Source organism: Pongo pygmaeus, chromosome 5 (genome assembly GCF_028885625.2).
Source record: "Pongo pygmaeus isolate AG05252 chromosome 5, NHGRI_mPonPyg2-v2.0_pri, whole genome shotgun sequence".
NCBI classification, from domain to species: domain Eukaryota; kingdom Metazoa; phylum Chordata; class Mammalia; order Primates; family Hominidae; genus Pongo; species Pongo pygmaeus.
Window position 1 is genome coordinate 117445153 of NC_072378.2, and position 19906 is coordinate 117465058.

The 19906-nt window shown below is 39.5% G+C and overlaps 1 protein-coding gene across 3 annotated transcripts in view; it reads right to left on the bottom strand.

Annotated features, from left to right (window-relative positions):
* The window catches only part of ROS1 (ROS proto-oncogene 1, receptor tyrosine kinase), a 156993-nt gene that overhangs the window by 109416 nt on the left and 27671 nt on the right, over positions 1 to 19906 (bottom strand). For 2 of the 3 annotated variants that reach the window (XM_054491544.2, XM_054491543.2), the window contains exons 6-16: positions 19488 to 19636; positions 18338 to 18476; positions 12148 to 12349; positions 11421 to 11497; positions 9818 to 9940; positions 9364 to 9548; positions 8425 to 8522; positions 4540 to 5036; positions 2982 to 3194; positions 2091 to 2201; positions 886 to 1064 (exon numbers count right to left, since the gene is read on the bottom strand). In XM_054491544.2, the coding sequence (XP_054347519.2) occupies positions 886 to 1064; positions 2091 to 2201; positions 2982 to 3194; positions 4540 to 5036; positions 8425 to 8522; positions 9364 to 9548; positions 9818 to 9940; positions 11421 to 11497; positions 12148 to 12349; positions 18338 to 18476; positions 19488 to 19636 (1973 nt within the window). Of the gene's footprint in view, positions 1 to 885; positions 1065 to 2090; positions 2202 to 2981; positions 3237 to 4539; positions 5037 to 8424; positions 8523 to 9363; positions 9549 to 9817; positions 9941 to 11420; positions 11498 to 12147; positions 12350 to 18337; positions 18477 to 19487; positions 19637 to 19906 lie in introns of all 3 variants that reach the window. The other variant, XM_054491542.2, reaches the window with a different exon arrangement.

Consider the following 19906-nt stretch of genomic DNA (forward strand, 5'->3'; position numbering starts at 1 on the left):
AATGGAAGCACTGGCAGATCAGAGGGCAGGAGGAAGGAGGGATTGGGGTTCTTATTCCTTTAGCTGGCTCCTTGCCAGACCATACATCTTGATAGTGGCCAGCTTCTGTGCCTAAAGTCACAGCCCATATCAGCTACTCTCCTACAGCTACAGCCCTCACCAGGTTCTTCCACTTCTTCCCCTTGCCTCTTCACACCTAGATTTATGTCTTCCCACACTTGTAAACCGTGAGGACGCCTCACCATCATTTGTTCATTTTCCCTAGCCCTGTGCACACCTTTGAAAATAGTCTCTTTACTTAGTTGCCTTGAATCATGCCTTTGGAGCATGCCATGTTCCTGCCAAGACACCAATGCTCGGGTGAGCATTTTCATGTATTTATTTTAAACTATTATTGGGGAAAAAATAACTAATTCAACAAATAGTGATAACAAATTTAATTTACAAAAAAACATATTTTAAAAGTGAGATGAGGCCAGGAGCGGTGGCTCATGCCTGTAATCCCAGCACTTTGGGAGGCTGAGGTAGGCAGATCTCTTGAGGTCAGGAGTTCGAGACCAGCCTGGCCAACATGGTGAAACCCCATCTCCACTGAAAATGCAAGAAGTAGCCAGGCATGGTGGCGTATGCCTGTAATTCCAGCTACTCGGGAGGTGGAGGCCAAGATCGCGCCACTGCACTCCAGCCTGGGCAGCAGGGTGAAATTGTGTCTCAAAAAAAGAAAAAAAAAAATTTTTAAGTGACTTGGTTTAAAGATGAACATTAAATAAATAATAGCATAAGTGGTGCACAAGTATTTAAAAAAAAAAAAAGAAATTGGTGTGCAAGTCGCTGAAGTGGATAAGTATTGTTCTAGAGCATCCAGAATGCCATGCTTTAACTCACCACATACGTCTTTCCAGCCCAGTAGAGAAAGCGACCCAGCCACTCAAAAGCTAAAGCCCCTGCTCCTGCAATGCTGGATAGGTGATAATTCTCTGAGATATCCGTCCCATTCAGCAGCCACACAAAAACGTCACCTTTCATGTCACTGTAGTAGAGGCTGTTGTTATACCAATCCATGTCTCAAAATAAAGTGAATGATTAGCAGTTATTTTTCATACATACCAACAAAAACATAATGAGTCAACAAATCACATCTGCACCTCAACATAATTTTAAAGAACGCACTGACACATATTCACTAGAACTTGATCTGTCAAGAATATTTAAATAATGTTTCCCAAACTCTTAATCCCTGAAACCAGGGAGAACAGTGGATACACATCGAGCATCTCCTCTTTGCCAAACATTGTCCCAGGCAGTTTACAGATCTCATTTAGTTCCTAAAACAAAATTATGAAGTAGGAATTATTCCCATTTTTGAGATGGTAAACCTGAGACAAGGTGAGATCATGTGTTCTGCCTGAGGGCTCACAGATACACCAAGAGGAAGCCCAGACTCAGCCAATGCCAAAGTGGCATTCTCTCCATTGGTGCTACATTACCTACATTTGGCTTCTATGTTGGTCAGAAATGCTGTTGTACTTTTAATGGCCAAATAAATCAATAAACAATTAGATAACTATGGAAGATGTCATCTTCAGGCAAGATCACTGTTATAACACCCTAGAATGAAGACTTTCTTCCTTCTAATGCCTTCCAGGCAAATTACCCATTCATTACTTAATAATCCTCTTTGTCAACCAATTATTCCTTACACCTTATTTAGAACTCTATGCAGCAGTTTCTGCTCCTTTCTTATAGCAAACACATAGCAAATTATTTAAGTATAACTGCCTTAGTGGAACAAGATAGGCTGTTAATGTGAGATGACATTGGTAGATTAATACATGAGCATTATATCAAAGCCTTCCTGGTGGGCATAAAACTAGAAACAACCTCACATTTTGTGACTTAATAAATAGCATTCCTATCTAAGAACTGACATTTTCTTAATAGAATCACTGGCAGTAGAGTTCAGTCAATATTTTTTCCTTTCACTATTGACCAAATCCCAAAATACCCTATTCTTTTGATTTATTGAATGATGTGGGAAGTCTTATGAGTAGAAATCTGTCATTCAAGTGAACAGAGGACTTGGTGTTTACCGGAAACATTTCCTATATCAGAGGATAAGAACTCTCCTGGGCCAAAGCTATTTAATGGTTTACTCCAAAGCCCATCTTCTTTCACAGCCATGATAAATGGTGGTTCACTAGCTGTTTAGTAAAAAAGAAATTAAAAGAAACATCAGGGAAAGCAAACTCTTTAAAGGTATCTTATACACTTATATCTATGCCCTATATCTTATGATTTTCTTCATAAAGTAAAAGAATGTCAACACTTTGAAAAGTTCTATAAAAGGATATGAGTAATTGTTATCTGTGCAACAAGAATGATCCCATGAAACATACTTTCTGATTTTCACATAAATTTTTGAAATGTGAAGAAAAACGCATGGTGAGATTGCCTCTATGACAGTGTCTTGATCATTGCAGAATTTTTTTTGAGGGGGCTTTGACTACTGTTTGTCATGGTCTCATTCAGAGCATCCAGAAGAGATTGTGTTAACCATAGTAATATGAATGGTATAGTCATTCTTCCATTTCTTTTCAGCCAAGAGGATGGAATTCAGCATAATTCACAGACCCTCAACTTCTCTCAGCAAGACCCTCAGAGTTCAGAAATGCCACTGCTTAATACACCATGAGAAAGAAGAAACCCATAAAGAATCAATTATAGTGTTTCCTTAAAAATATCTTGGAAAGTTTAAAATGGCAGGTTAGAAACACTAATTAAATATCCACACAGTGCTTTATTTGCTTTCCTAATTTCAGAAAATAAATATATACTCAATATGTGTTTACTCAAACACATACTCAAGAGGTCAATACACCCTCATTCTCATTTCTTTACACCCAAGGCAAGGAAATTTAAAGGACACTCAGCTAGTCCTCTTTTTGTGAGAGTCACTCCCTAAATCCAGAACATTTTCTCACCTGGCACCAGCGTAGTACCCACTGAGGGCTCTGACCAGGGGCCTGGCCTCTTTGGAGAACTTGCTCTCACAGAAACCTTGTATTTCGTAGCACTCTGCAGCTCAGGTACATTCAGCATGGTTCCACTTATGTTCAAGAAAATATGAGTGACTTCAGGAGGGTCTTGGGTGGATACTTTCACCTCATAGGTCCAGTTCTGCCATGCAGAAGGGCCTAATTCAAACAGTTCAATAATATCACTGGTCAGGATGACATCTGCAAGGGCAAACCAAGGATTCTCAATAAATTCACCTACAGCCTCATCTCAAATGGGAGAGCAATTGGGCAGTAATATCCGCTACCCCGATAATCACCAGGGATAATTTGTTGATGAGGCTAGGACAGTGTTCATTCCTCATGCCGCTCATTTGGCTGCATTGAAGGAGACAGCATTCCCAACAAATAGGACTGCCCTTCAGTCAAAGCTATACGCTTGCTGCATATAATTGTCAGAGGGGTTCTCTACAACACTAACAGATATAATCAGGCTCTTAATAAAAAATGCTTAATGATGAATCTTTAATGTAATTACCACTGTTTGTATAGTATCTTCCTCCAAGAAGCCAAATCAATAAAAAAAAATTACCTATTCATTTTCAGCCATCTTTGAGATATGCAGCAAACAGACATAATTAACTTTGTTCTAAAGCAAAAACAGCCAATGTTTTCTAAATACTTACTATTGTCTAGGGGATCAGGGGTTGGCAAACTCCACTCACAGGCCAAACCTGGCCCACTGTTTCTGTAAATAAAGTTGTAATGGAACACAGCCACAGTTATTCATTTACATATTATCTATGACTGTCTTCACACTACAACGACAGAATTGAGTAGCTGACAGGGACCATCTGACCCACAGATGTGGTCTTTCCTTTATAGAAAAAGTTTGCTGACCTCTGTGCTAGATACTGTTCTAAGTGCTCTACTAACGTGTTTTAATTTTATCTGTACAATAGTTCCATTAAAAGATATAATAAATATTCCCCGTTTCCAAGTATGGAAACTGAGGCACAGAGTGGTTTAGTAACTTGCCCAGGGTCATTCTGTTAACAAATGGCAAGACAAGTATTTGAATCCATGCAGGCTGACTCCAGAGCCCACATGCTTACCCACCCACATACTACCTCTCTCCAGAGATGGAGATTCGAGTTCAGAGTTTTAGGGAATTGCTGAAATTCATGCAAGCTTTCAACAGCACAAAAAAATCTCAACCCAAGTATTCTATCTCCCTGGCTATTTGTTCTGACTAGAATGTCAATGCCTGGATCTTAGCAGACACTCAACAAATGTTCAAATTATTCTATTGGGATATACATGAGAAGTATGGAGATTCTCCTAATGTAAAACTAATAAATGCAGAACAAATGTATAAACTTTTTTTTTTTAGCTAAGTAGCTGCTTCTGGTTGATGACTGAATAGCCACATGGGGCTCTCAAAATTGAATCCCAACGCCAAGCCGTTCAAATCTTCCTCTTATTCCAGCAAGGCCAGTAACCACCCTGGGGACAGAGCACTCACTGGCTCCTATGGCAAGGGCAGGAGGCTTCCATTGAACAAGAGCCTGGTGAGAGCCAAACAGCACCGAAAGCTCCTGCGGGCGGCCTGGCAGAGGATGCAGCTGGGAGGATGAGCCAAAGATGACCAAGTTACCAAACCCAAATTCTTCTATGTGACTCAGGTCACATCCCACGATGAACTCATTAAAAGACAAAGCATCCTGTTGGAAAATGACCTTGCCATCTGTGACAAGAAAGTCATTGTTTTCACAAGCAAAACTTTTCACATCAGCAAAGGGGATGCGAGGTAGGATGAGATGGGAAGCAGAGCCATCCAGAAATGTTGACATGAAGACTTGGGCGGTGTCATTGAAGTAAATGATTCGCTTGGATTGTGGCTTGATTGCAAAGTCCTTTAACGTGCAACTCTCCACAATACGCTCAGCTTCTGCACACCGGCCAGATGGCACAGGAAGGTCTGCTCTATAAATGCCATCTCTCAGGAGGTAAAAGACGTACCTGACATAGGAACAAAAGAAACCTCATGAGATTCAGTCCAAAGGTTGATGAGTAACCTCCTCAGCTAATTGCTTTATTCTGTTGCACAATCAGAACTAAGTATCTCTGATGTTGCGAAGTACAGGACTTTCCAAGGTGCAAAAAGGTAATTTCCTAAGATATACTCTATTCATTTAAGTTACAAGTTGGAACATTAGAAAATTTCAGCCTCACTTGTAATGCTTAGTCTCTTAATTATTATAAGTGACTTTTTAAGGAATCAAAAAATTGAAAAACAGGAAGGGTCTTTTATTTTTTTGAGACAAGGTCTTACTCTGTCACCCAGGCTGGAGTTCAGTGACACAGTCACAGCTCACTGCAGTCTCAACCTCCTGGGTTCAGGTGATCCTCCCACAGCTCAGTATCCCACGTAGATGGGACCACAGGCTTGCCACCGTGCTCAGCTAATTTTTGTATTTTTTGCGGAGACGGGGTATCACCGTGTTGCCCAAGCTAGTCCTGAACTCCTAGGCTCAAGTGATCTGCACACCTTGGCTTCCCAAAGTGCTGGGATTACAGGCATTAGCCATGAGGCCTGGCCAGGAAGGGTCTTTCAAAATTTTAAAGGAAAACATACTATATAGAAATCACACGGCTAAATATGGTATTTACTATCAAATGTTTTCTTCCAAAAAACACACATCCTTAAGTCTAATTTTATCAGTAAATTTTCTCATGCATTCTGAGTGATAAATGGAAGAAAGTAACACATTTAAACCATTTTTAATTGTACAGTTATCATTTTGCTATAACTATCTAGCATGGCTACTTTGCATTTGCAGTGGACTAATTTTTTTTAATCTACAATTGATTCAGGCAATAGAGCTACCATTTTATAAACCACAAAGAAATATCCCACACATGACTGAAGCAGGAAAATCCAGCAATCAGGAGAAAGAAGCCAATGGAAGAATTAGAGAAGCACATCTAATTTAAAGTCAAATCTCACGGTAACAAGGCAGGTTATTTTAATAATGAAAAAGAAAACATACTGCCAAAATATTTCATTGACAATGAAATATGTAAACAAACTTTTAACTAAAATATAAAACCATTAATGTGGATGTAGCTAATTTGCAACTCGTGATTATGGAGAAAGGTGCTAACAGAAGTATACTTTGATAAATTCTTATCCCAAAACCAACCCCAAGGACCAGCAGCATTCCAACCTCTCATCACAACTGTCAAATCATTTTCCTTGTCCTTATTTAGTTCTGCTCTAGTTTCCCTTGATGACTATTCCAAATCTTTATCAATTTTCTCAAAACTCCTATGCTAGAATAATATCCTGAGATATAAGCTCCATTTTGAGATATGTAGCTATGTTCTTTCTCCTGAGGACGGATTGTAGCAGGCAAAAAGCAAAAACAGCTTGGCTCTTAATTTTCTTCTTTTGTTTCCCAAATTCAAAATTGTTAATGGAATTTGGAGGAATTTCAGAGTAGATAAAAGGAAAACTATCTGTTGTAAATATTACAATTATTATATTGAAGCCGGGAGGAAGAGAAAGAAAAATAGAAAGAAGGTGAAGAGATCTGGTGCGTGGGAAGAGGCGGACAGAGTGAGGAGGAGAAGCTGGGGTGGAAGAAGATGGGGAAGTGGTGATAGGAAGAAAAGCAGAGGTTTTACAGTAAGTCTGAACTCAATGAGGAGACAATTCGCAGTGCAAAAAGAACAGCATAGAGGAAAATATTTCTAATACCAGGACAATACACTGTTTCACACATCTGATGTCCTTTAGGACTACTATACACAAACCATTGCTGAAAGTTACATGCTGATTTTTATAGAAACTCTCCTATCATGGTATAGAGAGATGGTTAGAAGACAGGCCCTGGAGCTAGAAGTCCTGGAGCAAGACTTCTCGTTCCAGGGACTGTCTGGTTCCATTGGTTCCATCGCAAAACAGCTGTATAATCTTGGACAATTACTGAATCAACCCGTGTTTCCCTTTCCTTATCTATAAAACTAGAATAATAAAAGTGCTTATTTCATAGGGTTGAATACAAATTAAATGAATTATTGGACATAATACACTTAGAAACACACATTCAGTATAAATACTAATTATCATTATCATTTCTAGTCACACTGCAAAATCTAAGCACAAATCCATTTTATCCTGATGGTAAAAAAAGAGCCACTGAAGACCTCACTGATTGCATTTGAATGATCGATTAGTGGATAAAGTTCATTATCCTCAGAATGAGTCATTTTGTGTGTCAACAACAAAGTTACATTTCATAGGACCATAGACCTTTACACATGAAAACAATAAGATCCAGAGAATCCTTGTCCTATATCACAAAGCGTTAAATATTCCATAATTCAGTAACTCATTCAAACCCAGAAGTTAAAATAAATCTTTAGTAAATTGTGAATGAATAGGAATAGAAAGCTTGATTTTAAAATCAATAATGAACAATCTTTTTTAAAAGAAAGTTTTGTTTGTGAAAAACATGTTATGAGCTGTATTTTTTCTTTCATTCAAAATGAAAGCAACTTTATTCCTACAGGAAAGAAAAAAGTTTAATCTTACAAACATGGGCTTTGCCTACTGGTTACTAATCTGTTATTATCTGGTCATATCTGAGAAATAATAACTCCAAAATAACTTTCTATGTGTTTATCCTTCATATTCATGTATATCTGGAGTTCACAAAATACATGCACAATAAATACCTCATTTTGTCTTCAAAATAACCCAACTCGGTAAGTATTATTACCTTCCCTATATGGATTGATAAACCAATGGTTATAGACATGATATTACTTGCTTGAGGTACTACTCCAATTTAACAGCAAGACTGCAATACAATGTGTCCATTTCATTTGGGGGTAGGAGGCAGAGTTATCAATCAGCTCCTGTCTCCTAAGGTGGAAGCTAGCAGCTTTCTTATTAAAGAGCCTCTTGATAGATGTGAGAACCAAACCAGAGGAATGAACTACAGTTGAATGGCTCATCAAAAGGAACAGGTGGAATGAAGGGGCTTTATCACAGGTAGTGTTGAGGGGGGCAGTGAGACTCTGAATCCCATGATAAAGAAGTGGCAAATCCAGGACTAGAACTCAGCCCCTGACTCCCAGACAGGAGGTCTTTCCCATATGCCCATATTTGGCTGTGAAGGAGAGAGAAATAACTACTTTAGAAGAGTTGATTTATGTTTGAAAAAAAATTCCCTCCTGGCTCTACAGAATGAAAACTTTGCCTGAATTTAATTAAATTTACCTAAAGTAAGATGCATAGATAGGCTCATCTGGTACTACAATGTTTCATTAGCAAGCAAGTTTCGCAAAGATTATTTATTGCCAATGGAAGAGAATTCATCTTTACAAGGCTAACACTTACCCATTGTATGAATCAGCCACAATTTTTTGAGGTGCACTAATAGAGGGTGGAGTAATTTCCTCGATGTTTGAGCAGTTCTCTAAATCACAGACACATACCTAAAAAAACAAAAAATACACCGGTAGGATTAGCATCTGTCTACACAGCATTAAATTCAGCCAACAAGTATCCCTGAGTATCTGTTCTGTTGGAATTGTACTAGGCACTGAGCACTGTCCAAGACAAATGAGCAAAAAAAGCCCTTAAACGACAGTTTTATATCCTATATCCTAATGAATTTATACATTATTGACATCAATGCAATACAAGTGCCTATTTTCCTGGCTTGCAGAGGCATTCGACTATTTTTAACATTTAAGCAATATCTAGGTTTATGGGCTTTCAACCACAGCAATGGCTGTTGCTTATTGTGATAAGCCTGTACCTTCCAAAGAAGTAGAATTTGAAACATGTCAAGACTGTGTCTTCATCAGCTCAAAATAATCCTTATGTACCACCACCACCACCACCAACAACAACAAAAATGGTCTTCCGAAAAATACAGCACTACTGTGTTTTTGGAGAACTACTAAATTTCCCTCTGGTTATGACATAATTTTAAATGCTTGCAGCTAACTTTGATCATGACTGGCAGTCTTACCTAATAATAACACAGGTACCACCACTATCTTATAGAAGATGAATTATTTTTAGTATAAACTCATGACTCTAAAAAAGTACAAATAAAGGTGATTTAATGCTATGTCAGGACTAGCACTAGGTAAAGGCTACACCCTCCTATAGGCCAGATCTATGATTCACTGATAACCTAGTATCTAAGGCATAGTAAATACTTGAATATTTATTGAATAAGGCAATTGTGTTTAGTATTAAATATACCAAGATATGCATATCAGTATCACTGTCTATCACCATTCCTCTTTAGTTTCTCAGACTAACCAGTTCATCCATGATGAAATACATTCTTTGATAAAGCCAATCTATGGAGATAGAAGAAATTAATCCTGAACCTCTGTAAAAAATTCTCAGATCAGATACATCAGACATGTTGGCAGCCTTCTTCGCCCATATGAGAGTTCCTTCAGAGAAATAAACAATTTGCTGGTGGACATCAACAGATATTCCTAGAAGAGCCATGCAAGTGCACATACATTATTATATAACAACCAGGACAGAAAACTTGTATGAATGAGAATTTATTTATCTAATGCTTAATAAATTAAAATAGAAGTATTTTATTTTAAAAGAAAATATTCTTCTAAATTATTCTAATATATTAGGATATTAAGAGAATATGTTCCAGATATATTCAAAAATTTTCTTTTATTCTAGAAGTACTTCTTTCAGAATCTTTTTTTCACACTAAGGAATCATTTATCCTTATCATACTGACCTGTAATATTATGATATATAGCACCCAACTGAAGGCAATGTGCTTCATCTACTAAATGTTTTAAAGATCTCTTTCTTAGAGAAGTTTTCCTGGATAAAAAGAGCCACTGTTCCTCTTGTTGAACTGAAAAAAACAACACGATTTGCAGACAGGTAGACCAACCACAGGTACACTAACAGACACAAAAAAAGATCAATACTACCCTTCAAAGCAAAAAAAAGATCAATACTACCCTTCAAAGCAAGGGGACTAGTGCTTGAAAGAGGCTGGTCAAATTTTCCCTAAGGGCACTGGAGAATTGCATCTATGCTATAACTCACATTATTCTATGATTGGAGGTAGGAAGTACAATAACAATCAAATGGGATTTATGTTCATATGCCCCTAAATAACCCAGAAATGACATCACATGATGTATCACTATTCTCAACAGCCTTGCCCCAGCTCAGCTCATTATTTTCAGCCATAAGAATTGGCTCGGTGGAGGTGGTCCACCCCAGGCCAGAGTGGGTTATGCATAACACACACATGTTGTCAGACACTGGTTGTCTCTGTGTTGTCTTCAGTATCTTTCCCTTTGGGGCACAAGAAAAGTCCTTAGAGGAATGACATTGGAAGGCTGCAGAACTCTGCTTTATGTCCTGTTCAATGGAGACTGATGCAAGGTGCATGGGTGAACATTTTTAGGGTATTTAATGAATGTTATACAATAATCACAGTAAGAACAACCTTAACCCTGCTCTATATTTAACTCACCCTTTGGACATGCTTCTTACATAACAAAAATACCTCTCCTTTCCTAGAGTCTAGGAACAGCCAAAAAAACAAAGGCTGATGATGGATGACATTCAATACCCATTGGCACAGGCATGTACAGATTAGAGTAAGGGGCAGTCAAGTTAGCAAATAGGGTTCTAGTAAAAATAGAAAACAGGCTCCCAGAACTGTGAATCTTTGGATATTCTCAAAAATCTTTTATTAGTTTCCCCTCAAATTTCCAGTACTTCTTAGAAAGCATTTTCATTTGTTATTTTGCTCACACATGTATCATACAGTAAGTATTCAGTCACTTGAGGTAATCAATAAAACACCAAAGCCAAAAAGAAAGGGTGCTTACAAAATAATAAAAGATACTTTGGCAGACTGAATATTCATGTAGTAAAATGTAAATTATTAAAGTCCAGATATATTTAAAAACAAAGATACTGGAAAAACAATGTCTGATATATATTAAATAATTATATATAATCTAAAATAGGGATTAGGGCCGAAAAGTTATATGTATCCCTTAAGTGTGTAAATGTGAGTCAGAAACACTAGTGATTTCAACTGAAACCAAAGATTTGAGGCCATTTTTTTAAAACCCTAAATTTTTTATTCTGATTTTCAATTCCCAAATTCTAATATCTAACCACTTACTTTAATTCATCAAATACTTAGGTTCATTTAAAATGGAAAACTTAACAAGTACCCGAAAGACAATAATCATTTGGGCAGAAGAGGTGGGTCTTGAGGTCAACCAGGTGACCCAGGGCTTCTGGCTCTGAAACCACCCTTGCCACCCTCATTCCTGTGTAGCTAAAGGAACAAGCCTGAGCCATACCTGCTGAAGATGAAGTGGTAATGCTAGATTCTGCTTCTGGACCCTCACCAACTTCATTTACTGCTGCAATAGAAAACCTATTCCAAAAACAATTTGTAGAGACATGTTTCACATGGCATGGTGTGAACAAGAGATAAAAATAGAAGGAGCAATAATGTTTCTATTTAAAGGATGATGTGGCAATGCATGAGTCTAGTTACATGGTGCCACTTCTCAGCACCAAAATGACCATCAATCACATCCTTGTTTGCATTCCCCTAGAACAGTTCAGGGTCATAGAGGTCAAAAGCTGAACTCTGCTATCTGCATGACCCCCATTCTTCTCCGAATTTAAAGAGGCTCTAGTAAATGATAGAAAAGCTAACAATAATAAAATAATTACCCTAATGGTTAATAAAAATACCTAAACAGAACTCTACCTCCTTACTTTTTTCATATTGGATTAAATGAAAATTTGACATTCATGGTGTTTATGATGTCTTTATTAGCCATATTTATAAGTATCCTCTGAATATAATAGAAATACTTCAGAATGTTTTTGCTTAGGATGCTATAATCTAATAGGCATATAAGCTTGAGGAAAACCACAATGACTTCAACCCAACACCATGGAGTCAGTGGCGCTTCTCAAAGTACATTTAAACTATTTGATACCCATATTTCTTAAATAATTATCATGCCTGCAGCCATGCTGGTTACATTTTCCTCTGTATCACTTAATTCTTACCTGTAGATAGTATTTGGTAAAGTGGAGTAAAACTGGAAACTGGTTCTCTGTGTCCCTGCATCTAATTTTTGATTTTTGCTGATCAGCCTTAAGTTATAACCCAAAATAGGTCCACCTGGGAATTGAGGTGGATCCCAGCTGACTTCCACAGTGTCGGGACTTGAGCTCTCAATATTCCTAATCAAAGGTGCAGTTTCAGGAACTGGAAGAGATAATGGTGACAGTGAGCAGAAAAATGTGCAAGCATGATGTTTTTAAAATCAGATGGAAAAAAGTCTTGTTTTTTTTGAAAACTTAATGGAAACGAAATAATTTTATTAATACTCAAAATATGTGATAGAGGAAAGGTGGTAAGATGTCTAAACCAGTTCGCTCCTTTCCCAAGAGGCCCTTTCAAATGTTACTTTCCTCACTTCTAATTAATGAAATAAAATTAAATATAGTGTATATGAATACAATAATGGCCCTTTTAAAAAAAGTCATCAGGAATCTCTAGAGACTTAAATGAGTTGAAACATGGGATGGAACCAGTTTAGGAAGAAGAGGAGAGTCTGACTAAAACTGGAGTCAATGATCGACGAGTTTTAAAAAAAAGTCCATCCTGGGGCCTTTTCACTCATTTGAGTGGGGCAGCCTTGCTGGTTCCAGCTGGAGATGTGGGTTCAGATAAGCTGGAATTCGAACAGTTGGCTTCACTTTTGTTGGCATCAGCTCTAATGACCCAGACTACACTTTCCTTACCCCAGCTCTCAGGTCCTGGAAATCCAGGCTGACTGAGCTTCAGCACCCCTGCCCTGGCAAAGGATTAAAGGAGCATGTATGAAACGACTGAGCGTTCACACACAGTCCCCAGCAGCTACTTAAGTGGAAAAAGAAAGGACCACAAATGATCTGACAGCCTAGCTTCCATCTGTGTCTCCACCCGCTTTTCAAACCAAACCCCTAAAACCAGACTCTTTCTTTCCTCTTTCCATAGAAAGACACAATTAGAAGTTACTTTGCTCTTGAGTAGATTTCTCTCCCTCTGAACACTTTTGGCAAATGCTCTGCATCACCACTGACTTTTAAAAACCCTTTTAATTGCTCTCTCAGCCTTTCTCTGATGCAATTCATCTCTAACTCTCAGACTAATTTTCAGCAAACACAAGCATCATTGCATCACTCCTCGGCTCCATGTAGTCAGTCACCATGATAAACAGGGAAGAAATAAATTTCTCCCATTGAATTATAATATAATTAGAATGTCAAAATTTAAGTTATTAGGGTCAATGCCTAAATGTGATCTTCCACCATTGAAGCAAGTTAAATGTCACCTACATGGCAAGATGCGATCATTGTCCAGGTCTTCCCCACCAAAAAAAAAAAACAACACAAAAATCTCCCTGAAATGCTGGTATCCCTTGCCTGACAATCATTCCTCTTTGTTAAGAAATTATTTTCTGAAAGGACCCAGTTAAAAGGCAATAGCACCATTTAGGCTGGGTGCGGTGGTTAACACCTGTAATCCCAGCACTTTGGGAGGCCGACGTGGACCAATCACTTGAGGCCAGGAGTTCGAGATCAGCCTGGCCTACATGGCAAAAACCCATCTCTACTAAAATTACAAAAATTAGCCGGGCATGGTGGTGCATGCCTGTAATCCCAGCTACTTGGGAGGCTGAGGCACAAGAATCACTTGAACCCAGGAGGCAGAAGTTGCAGTGAGCCGAAATTGTGCCACTGCACTCCAACCTGGGCGACTGAGTGAGACCTTGTCTTAAAAAAAAAAAAAAACACGGTGGCTCACGCTTGTAATCCCAGCACTTTAGGAGGCTGAGGCGGGCAGATCACGAGGTCAGGAGACTGAGACCATCCTGGCTAACATGGTGAAACCCCATCTCTACTAAAAACACAAAAAGTAACCAGGCATGGTGGCATGCACCTGTAGTCCCAGCTACTCAGGAGGCTGAGGCAGGAGAATCGCTTGAACCCAGGAGGTGGAGGTTGCAGTGAGCTGAGATCGTGCTACTGCACTCCAGCCTGGGCAACAGCAAGACTCTGTCTAAAAAAAAAAAAAAAAAGGCAATAGCACCATCTAAAATCATTCATTCCCACAGCTAAAAGAGAATAGGGTTATGAGGCAATTAACACAATATAGATAAGTTTCTAAGTTTTGATGTAGCCAGAAAAGTGAGAATCAGAAACATGAGAAGCTATCCATAAGAAGGACACCCATGAAGGGTCTAGAAGACACAGAGGGTATGTGAGCTTGCTTATCCAGGAGAAAGGCCCAGAAATGAACAGCAAAATTTGCTTTCATTATTTTGATTTGCCCAGCCAATGTCCCCGCACGGTATTTCTGTAGCACCAGAAAATGTCCCAGCACTGTTGGATAACATGTGGCATTGCTTGGAACAAGGAAGAATTCATTCTACTCTGATCTGGAAAATTTCAAACATGGTCCTAGGCCAGTGTTTGATCTGAGGCGCTAAGCAAGAATAGTCAGAATAATCAGCAGAGGTGGCCACACAAACCCTGAGATCTGACAAGCAAGGAGAGAGCACCCATCAGGGAAGGGGAAAAATGCCCCAACCAACTTCATCAGCTGCTGGGCTCTGCTTAGGTCCAAGGCCTAGTTCAGCCTGAGGCTCTCTGCACATAGGCACATCTCCAGAGCTGAGGGTTAGGGCATCCAGCCTGGAGCACGTCTTCCTGGGTTACCTCAGCTAACTCTGAAGGTGAGGGCACCAGACAACTCTCCCTCAGTGTCTGCCCCAGCATTTGCCTTCCTCTAAGGCTTCTAGGCTTGAATCCTTTTCCTGGTGTGGAAGTCACATCTTCAAAGTAAAACAGAACCCCAATATATGTTCTGTTTTTAAAAAGCAGTTTTGATAAAACCTTAAAATAATACAGTAACCTCCCAGCTGGTCTCTACCTCTGTACTTCCAAATCTCTCTCATTCTCTCAATCTATTCTACGTGCAGTTGCCAAAATTCTCTTTTTGAGAAGCATGTGAAGCAATTACTGCTGTGTTTTAAAACCTTCCATAGCTCCTAACTGCATTCTAAATAAAGTACAAACTCCTTACCCAGGATATTTAAGATTCTTGGTAATCTGGACCTAGTCTGCCTTCCCAATGTTATTCTCACTATTTTTCTTCCTGTATCCTATGCTTCCAGCAGATGGAATACTGACTGATTTCCCTCCATGCCTTAGAATCCAATCTTGGTGACCCTGGTCACATAGACACCTGGACCTGCCCTTTTCTCTCCTCACCTCATGTCTAACTCAACAAATGAGACTTCCTCCAAAGAGATTTCTTTGATATTTCATTTCAGAAATAAAATTTCCCTCCTCTAAACTTCCATGGGAATTTGTCAGTACTTTTTCTATGTGTTTAATAAAGCTTTACCTTATTGTGAGGTTAGTTAGACATGTGCTTTATCTCTTCTACAAGAAAGTTTCTTAAAGTATCCATGCATCTATAGATATCCCATGAATATACTTTGAACAAGAGAACAACAACCTTTACTTAGAGCTAGAATTGCTCTAAGGATATATTAGTGTTCAGAGGACAGCAGCTAAGATAAAGTTATATTCTGATAGGGCAACATTCTGTATAAAGGGTGGGAAAATGAGGAAGCAGGAATCTGGCAGACAAAAAGCTTTTTGTTGCTTTCCAGAGATAATGTCACTGTGTCATACTCAATCACCTTCATTTTTGAAACACTTTCATCACTTGGCTTTGAGACACCGCAAGCTCCTGAGTTTCTCCTTCTCTGTGTCCTTTGCTGTCCCTCCTCTTCTTCCCGGTCACCAAATATTAAGGGCCCTTGGGCTGACAACTTGACCTCCTTTTTTCAACCACATTCACTTTTAGCATATTGCCTCCAGGCCCATGGCTTGAATCACATCTCTGTGGTGATAACTCCTAAATTGGTAGTTTGGATACCTTCGACTTACCTCCTGAGTTCCAAATCCTTCCATTTAATTGCTTCCTCAGCAACTCCACTTGGATATCCAATAGACATCTCAAATTTTACTTGGCCGAAAAAGAACTGATGATTTTATCTAGGAAAGCCACTCCTCCTAATTTACCCTTGTCCCTGTCTCAGTAAATGATGACGTTCAGGTGTTCAGACTGAAAGTCTAAGTTAGCAACTTTGATTTTCCCATCTTCCTTGCCAAATCCATTCAGCCACCCCAACAGCTCAATCTTCAAAATATATGACAAACCTTTCCCTGTTTTCCCATCACCATCCTAGTCAGAGCCATCACCAAATCAAGCCTGACTTGCTTGGCCTCCTAACAGCTCCCCAGCTTCCCTGGCCCTCCTTTCACCCTCCCAGTCTACTCTCCATGCATCAGCCATACTGAAAGTTTTAAAACTAGAACCAGTCCCTCCCCTCCTTAGAACACTCCAAAGACATTCTGTCCCACTTAGAATAAAATCTGTACTCCTTATCAGGGTCAGTATGGCCCTATGCGACCAAGCCTCTGGCTATGTGTCAGATCCCGCTTCCTACTTTAAAATCTATCATCATCCAATTTGGCCCTTATCAGAAATAATATTGACATTCCTGCAGCCATCTTCTGGCCATTTTTGGTTTATCTTTTATTCGTTCAGAATTCAGACTAAGAAGGGTGCTATTCATTGGGTCTTCTCATAACCCAAAAAATACTTTTACTTAATTACTTATTGGACTGTCTTCCCTAGCTGGAATGCAAGCCCCATAAGTGTTAGGATTTTATCAACTTCAGTTCCTAGAACAATGTCTGGTATATAATAGGTCCTTGATAAATACTTGAGTGAATGAAAAAAGTGCCCAATCTTCCTTTCAATTATATTAAAATATAATACAAAAAATAACCAACTTTTCAGTTAAAAAAAAAAAAAAAAGGAGGTGAATTTTTTTACTGATGTTATTTTTCCACAGCCAAAAGAAGTTTACAACCTAGGCAATAAAAAGACTAAAATTATATCAAGAAATAAAAATAGAATCCAAACATATCTATATCACACCACTACCACCCCTGGGCCTCTCACCTGGGTCACCGCATGGCTTCCTACCAGTTCTTCTTGCTTCCTCCCACACCCCAGAGTTCATTCTCCATACAGCAGCCAGTTTTCCTTTTAATGTATAAGGCAGTTTGCATCAGATCATGTCACTCCTCTCCTCAAAACCTTACCGTGACTCTCCTTCCAGAATAAAAGCCACATTCCTTACCAAGATCCCTGAGGTAGACTGGGATCTGGCCCACACCTCTCTGACTTTAGCTGTTACTCCTCTGCCTCCTTCACTCTTGTTCAGCCACATGGGCCTCCTAGTTGCTCCTTGATCAGGCCAAGGATATTCTTGCCTTAGGTCCTCCACACGGACCATCCCTCTGCCTGAAACTCTCTATGTGAGATAGGTGCCTGGTTGACTTCCTTGCCTCCTTTAAGTCTTTGCTCAAACTTTACCCCACCAGCTCACCGAGGCTCATTCTGGCCACCTTATTTCATACTGCCACTGGCCTCTCCTTCCCTCTTCACTCTTCATTTCCAATCCCTAAATGACGAACCCTGCTCAAAATATTCCTCTTACTATAGCACACAGCACCATCCCACTTACAATATACTTTATTTATTTCTTATGTTTATTGCAGAAAATTTCTCTTCCACCAACATGTGAGCTCCAGCTGGGCGAGGTGGCTCACGCCTATAATCCCAGCACTTTGGGAGGCCATGGCGGGCAGATCACTTGAGGTCAGGAATACAAGACCAGCCTGGCCAGCATGGTGAAATCCCATCTCCACTAAAAATACAAAAAATTAGCCAGGCATGGTAGTGCATGCCTGAGTCCCAGCTGCTTAGGAGGCTGAGGCAGGGGAATCACTTGAACCTGGGAGGTGGAGGTTGCAGTGAGCCAAGATCGCACCACTGCATTCCAGCCTGGGCAACAGAGCAAAACTCTGTCTCCAAAAAAAAAAAAAAGAAAAGAAAAGAAAAAAAGAAAGTGAGCTCCACAAGAGCAGGGGTCACTGTCTCTTTTGATCATAAAGGTATTGTGAGTACCTAGAATACTACCTGGCACATAGTTATGTACCTAGTTGTTGAATGGATCGATTAATAGCAAGGAATAGATTTATTTTATTGTTTAAAATAAAAACAAACTAAATCAAAGCTTTGGAATAATGTCCTTTCATAAGAAATGTGTGCACACCATACCTCCATGAGGATGAGTCCTGTAACTGGGACTTGGAGGGGAGTAGAGCTGCAGCTGCGCTGTGAAGATGCAAACCACTCGGAAAATGTACTCAGTGAAGGGGTGCAGGGGCTCGACCACATAGGACAGTCTGGACACAGTCTAGATCAAGGAGTGACAATAATCAGCATATACAGAATCAGCACCCCACACTGGGACTCAAAAGCATAGATTAATTTGTAGAAGATGGATGGCTCAACAGAGAAGATGAAATAAGAGGCCTGGAGCTTAGAGCTAAGCCATTCAGACATCAGCGTGCAGAATTCACTCAGAAATTCTCCCCTTCAAAATAGCAAAATTATGGATTCAATTATTTGGCATTTACCTCAAGGACTTAAATTTTTCTATGTTAGTACACATAGTATCTTGGGACTATTTTTTTTTTTTCTAAACTTTCTCATGCTTCCCTAAAAGACACAGTCCTGGATGACCACCATAGACAGTACTTCTAAATTGCAACAACCCCCATGAGAATCTTTCTTCTGCCCTTCATCCTAGCTGGACTCATCTTAGCTGGGATGGGCAGATAATGACTAATGAAGTGAACGGTTACGTGATGCTGTACTGCAGGAATAGTATGTATGTCCAACATTATATTTTCCTTATAAAATAAATATTATATTTTCCCTATAAAATAAGCCTTAATGTTAAGGCTTAGCATTAACATGTTACAGAGTAGCTGAGATTAACGTTCATCTTAACCCAACTACCCATCTTACAGTTGAATCTTTTCTAGAAGGCCTTTATGCTTATAAGTAATAATTTGGCACTTTTAAAAATTGGGGGCAGGGCGCAGTGGTTCACGCCTGTAATCCCAGCACTTTGGGAGGCCGAGGCGGGCGGATCATGAGGTCAGGAGATGAGACCATCCTGGCTAACACGGTGAAACCCTGTCTCTACTAAAAATACAAAAAATTAGCCGGGCGCGGTGGCGGGCGCCTGTGGGAGGCTGAGGCAGGAGAATGGCGTGAACCCGGGAGGCAGAGCTTGCAGTGAGCCGAGATCGCGCCACTGCACTCCAGCCTGGGTGACAGAGCAAGACTCCATCTCAAAAAAAAAAAAAAAAAAATTGTGAAGAGGTCTGGGTTTAGGTACAAAGGCAGCCTTTCATACCTTAGTGTAAGTCCAGCTTCCCAGAAGTTGTGCATATTTCCACTGAATGATGTATTTTACTCCAGAGAAGTTGGCAGATTTCCATCGTAATGTCATATTGTGGCTTCCAATGGAAGAAGCAAAGGGTGCAGTTGGAAGGTCTGCATTTTCTGGGGAAAAAACAAGATTTCACTCACCATGCACTCCTGTCCATCAGCGCAAGAGAGTGTGTGCCTGTCTCATCCAGGGCTCTCTGCATTCTCTTGCTAAAACTGCATCTTGCCACAATAACTCACCTGAATAATCAATGGTATGCATATTCAGTTTATTTTTAAAAATCAGTCAGTCTGTCAGTCTTTTTTCCACAGAATTTATTGTTATCTTTGAACACAGTATTTTTTTGTTCAGGTTTTGGTTTTACAGGCAGATGACACAGAGGG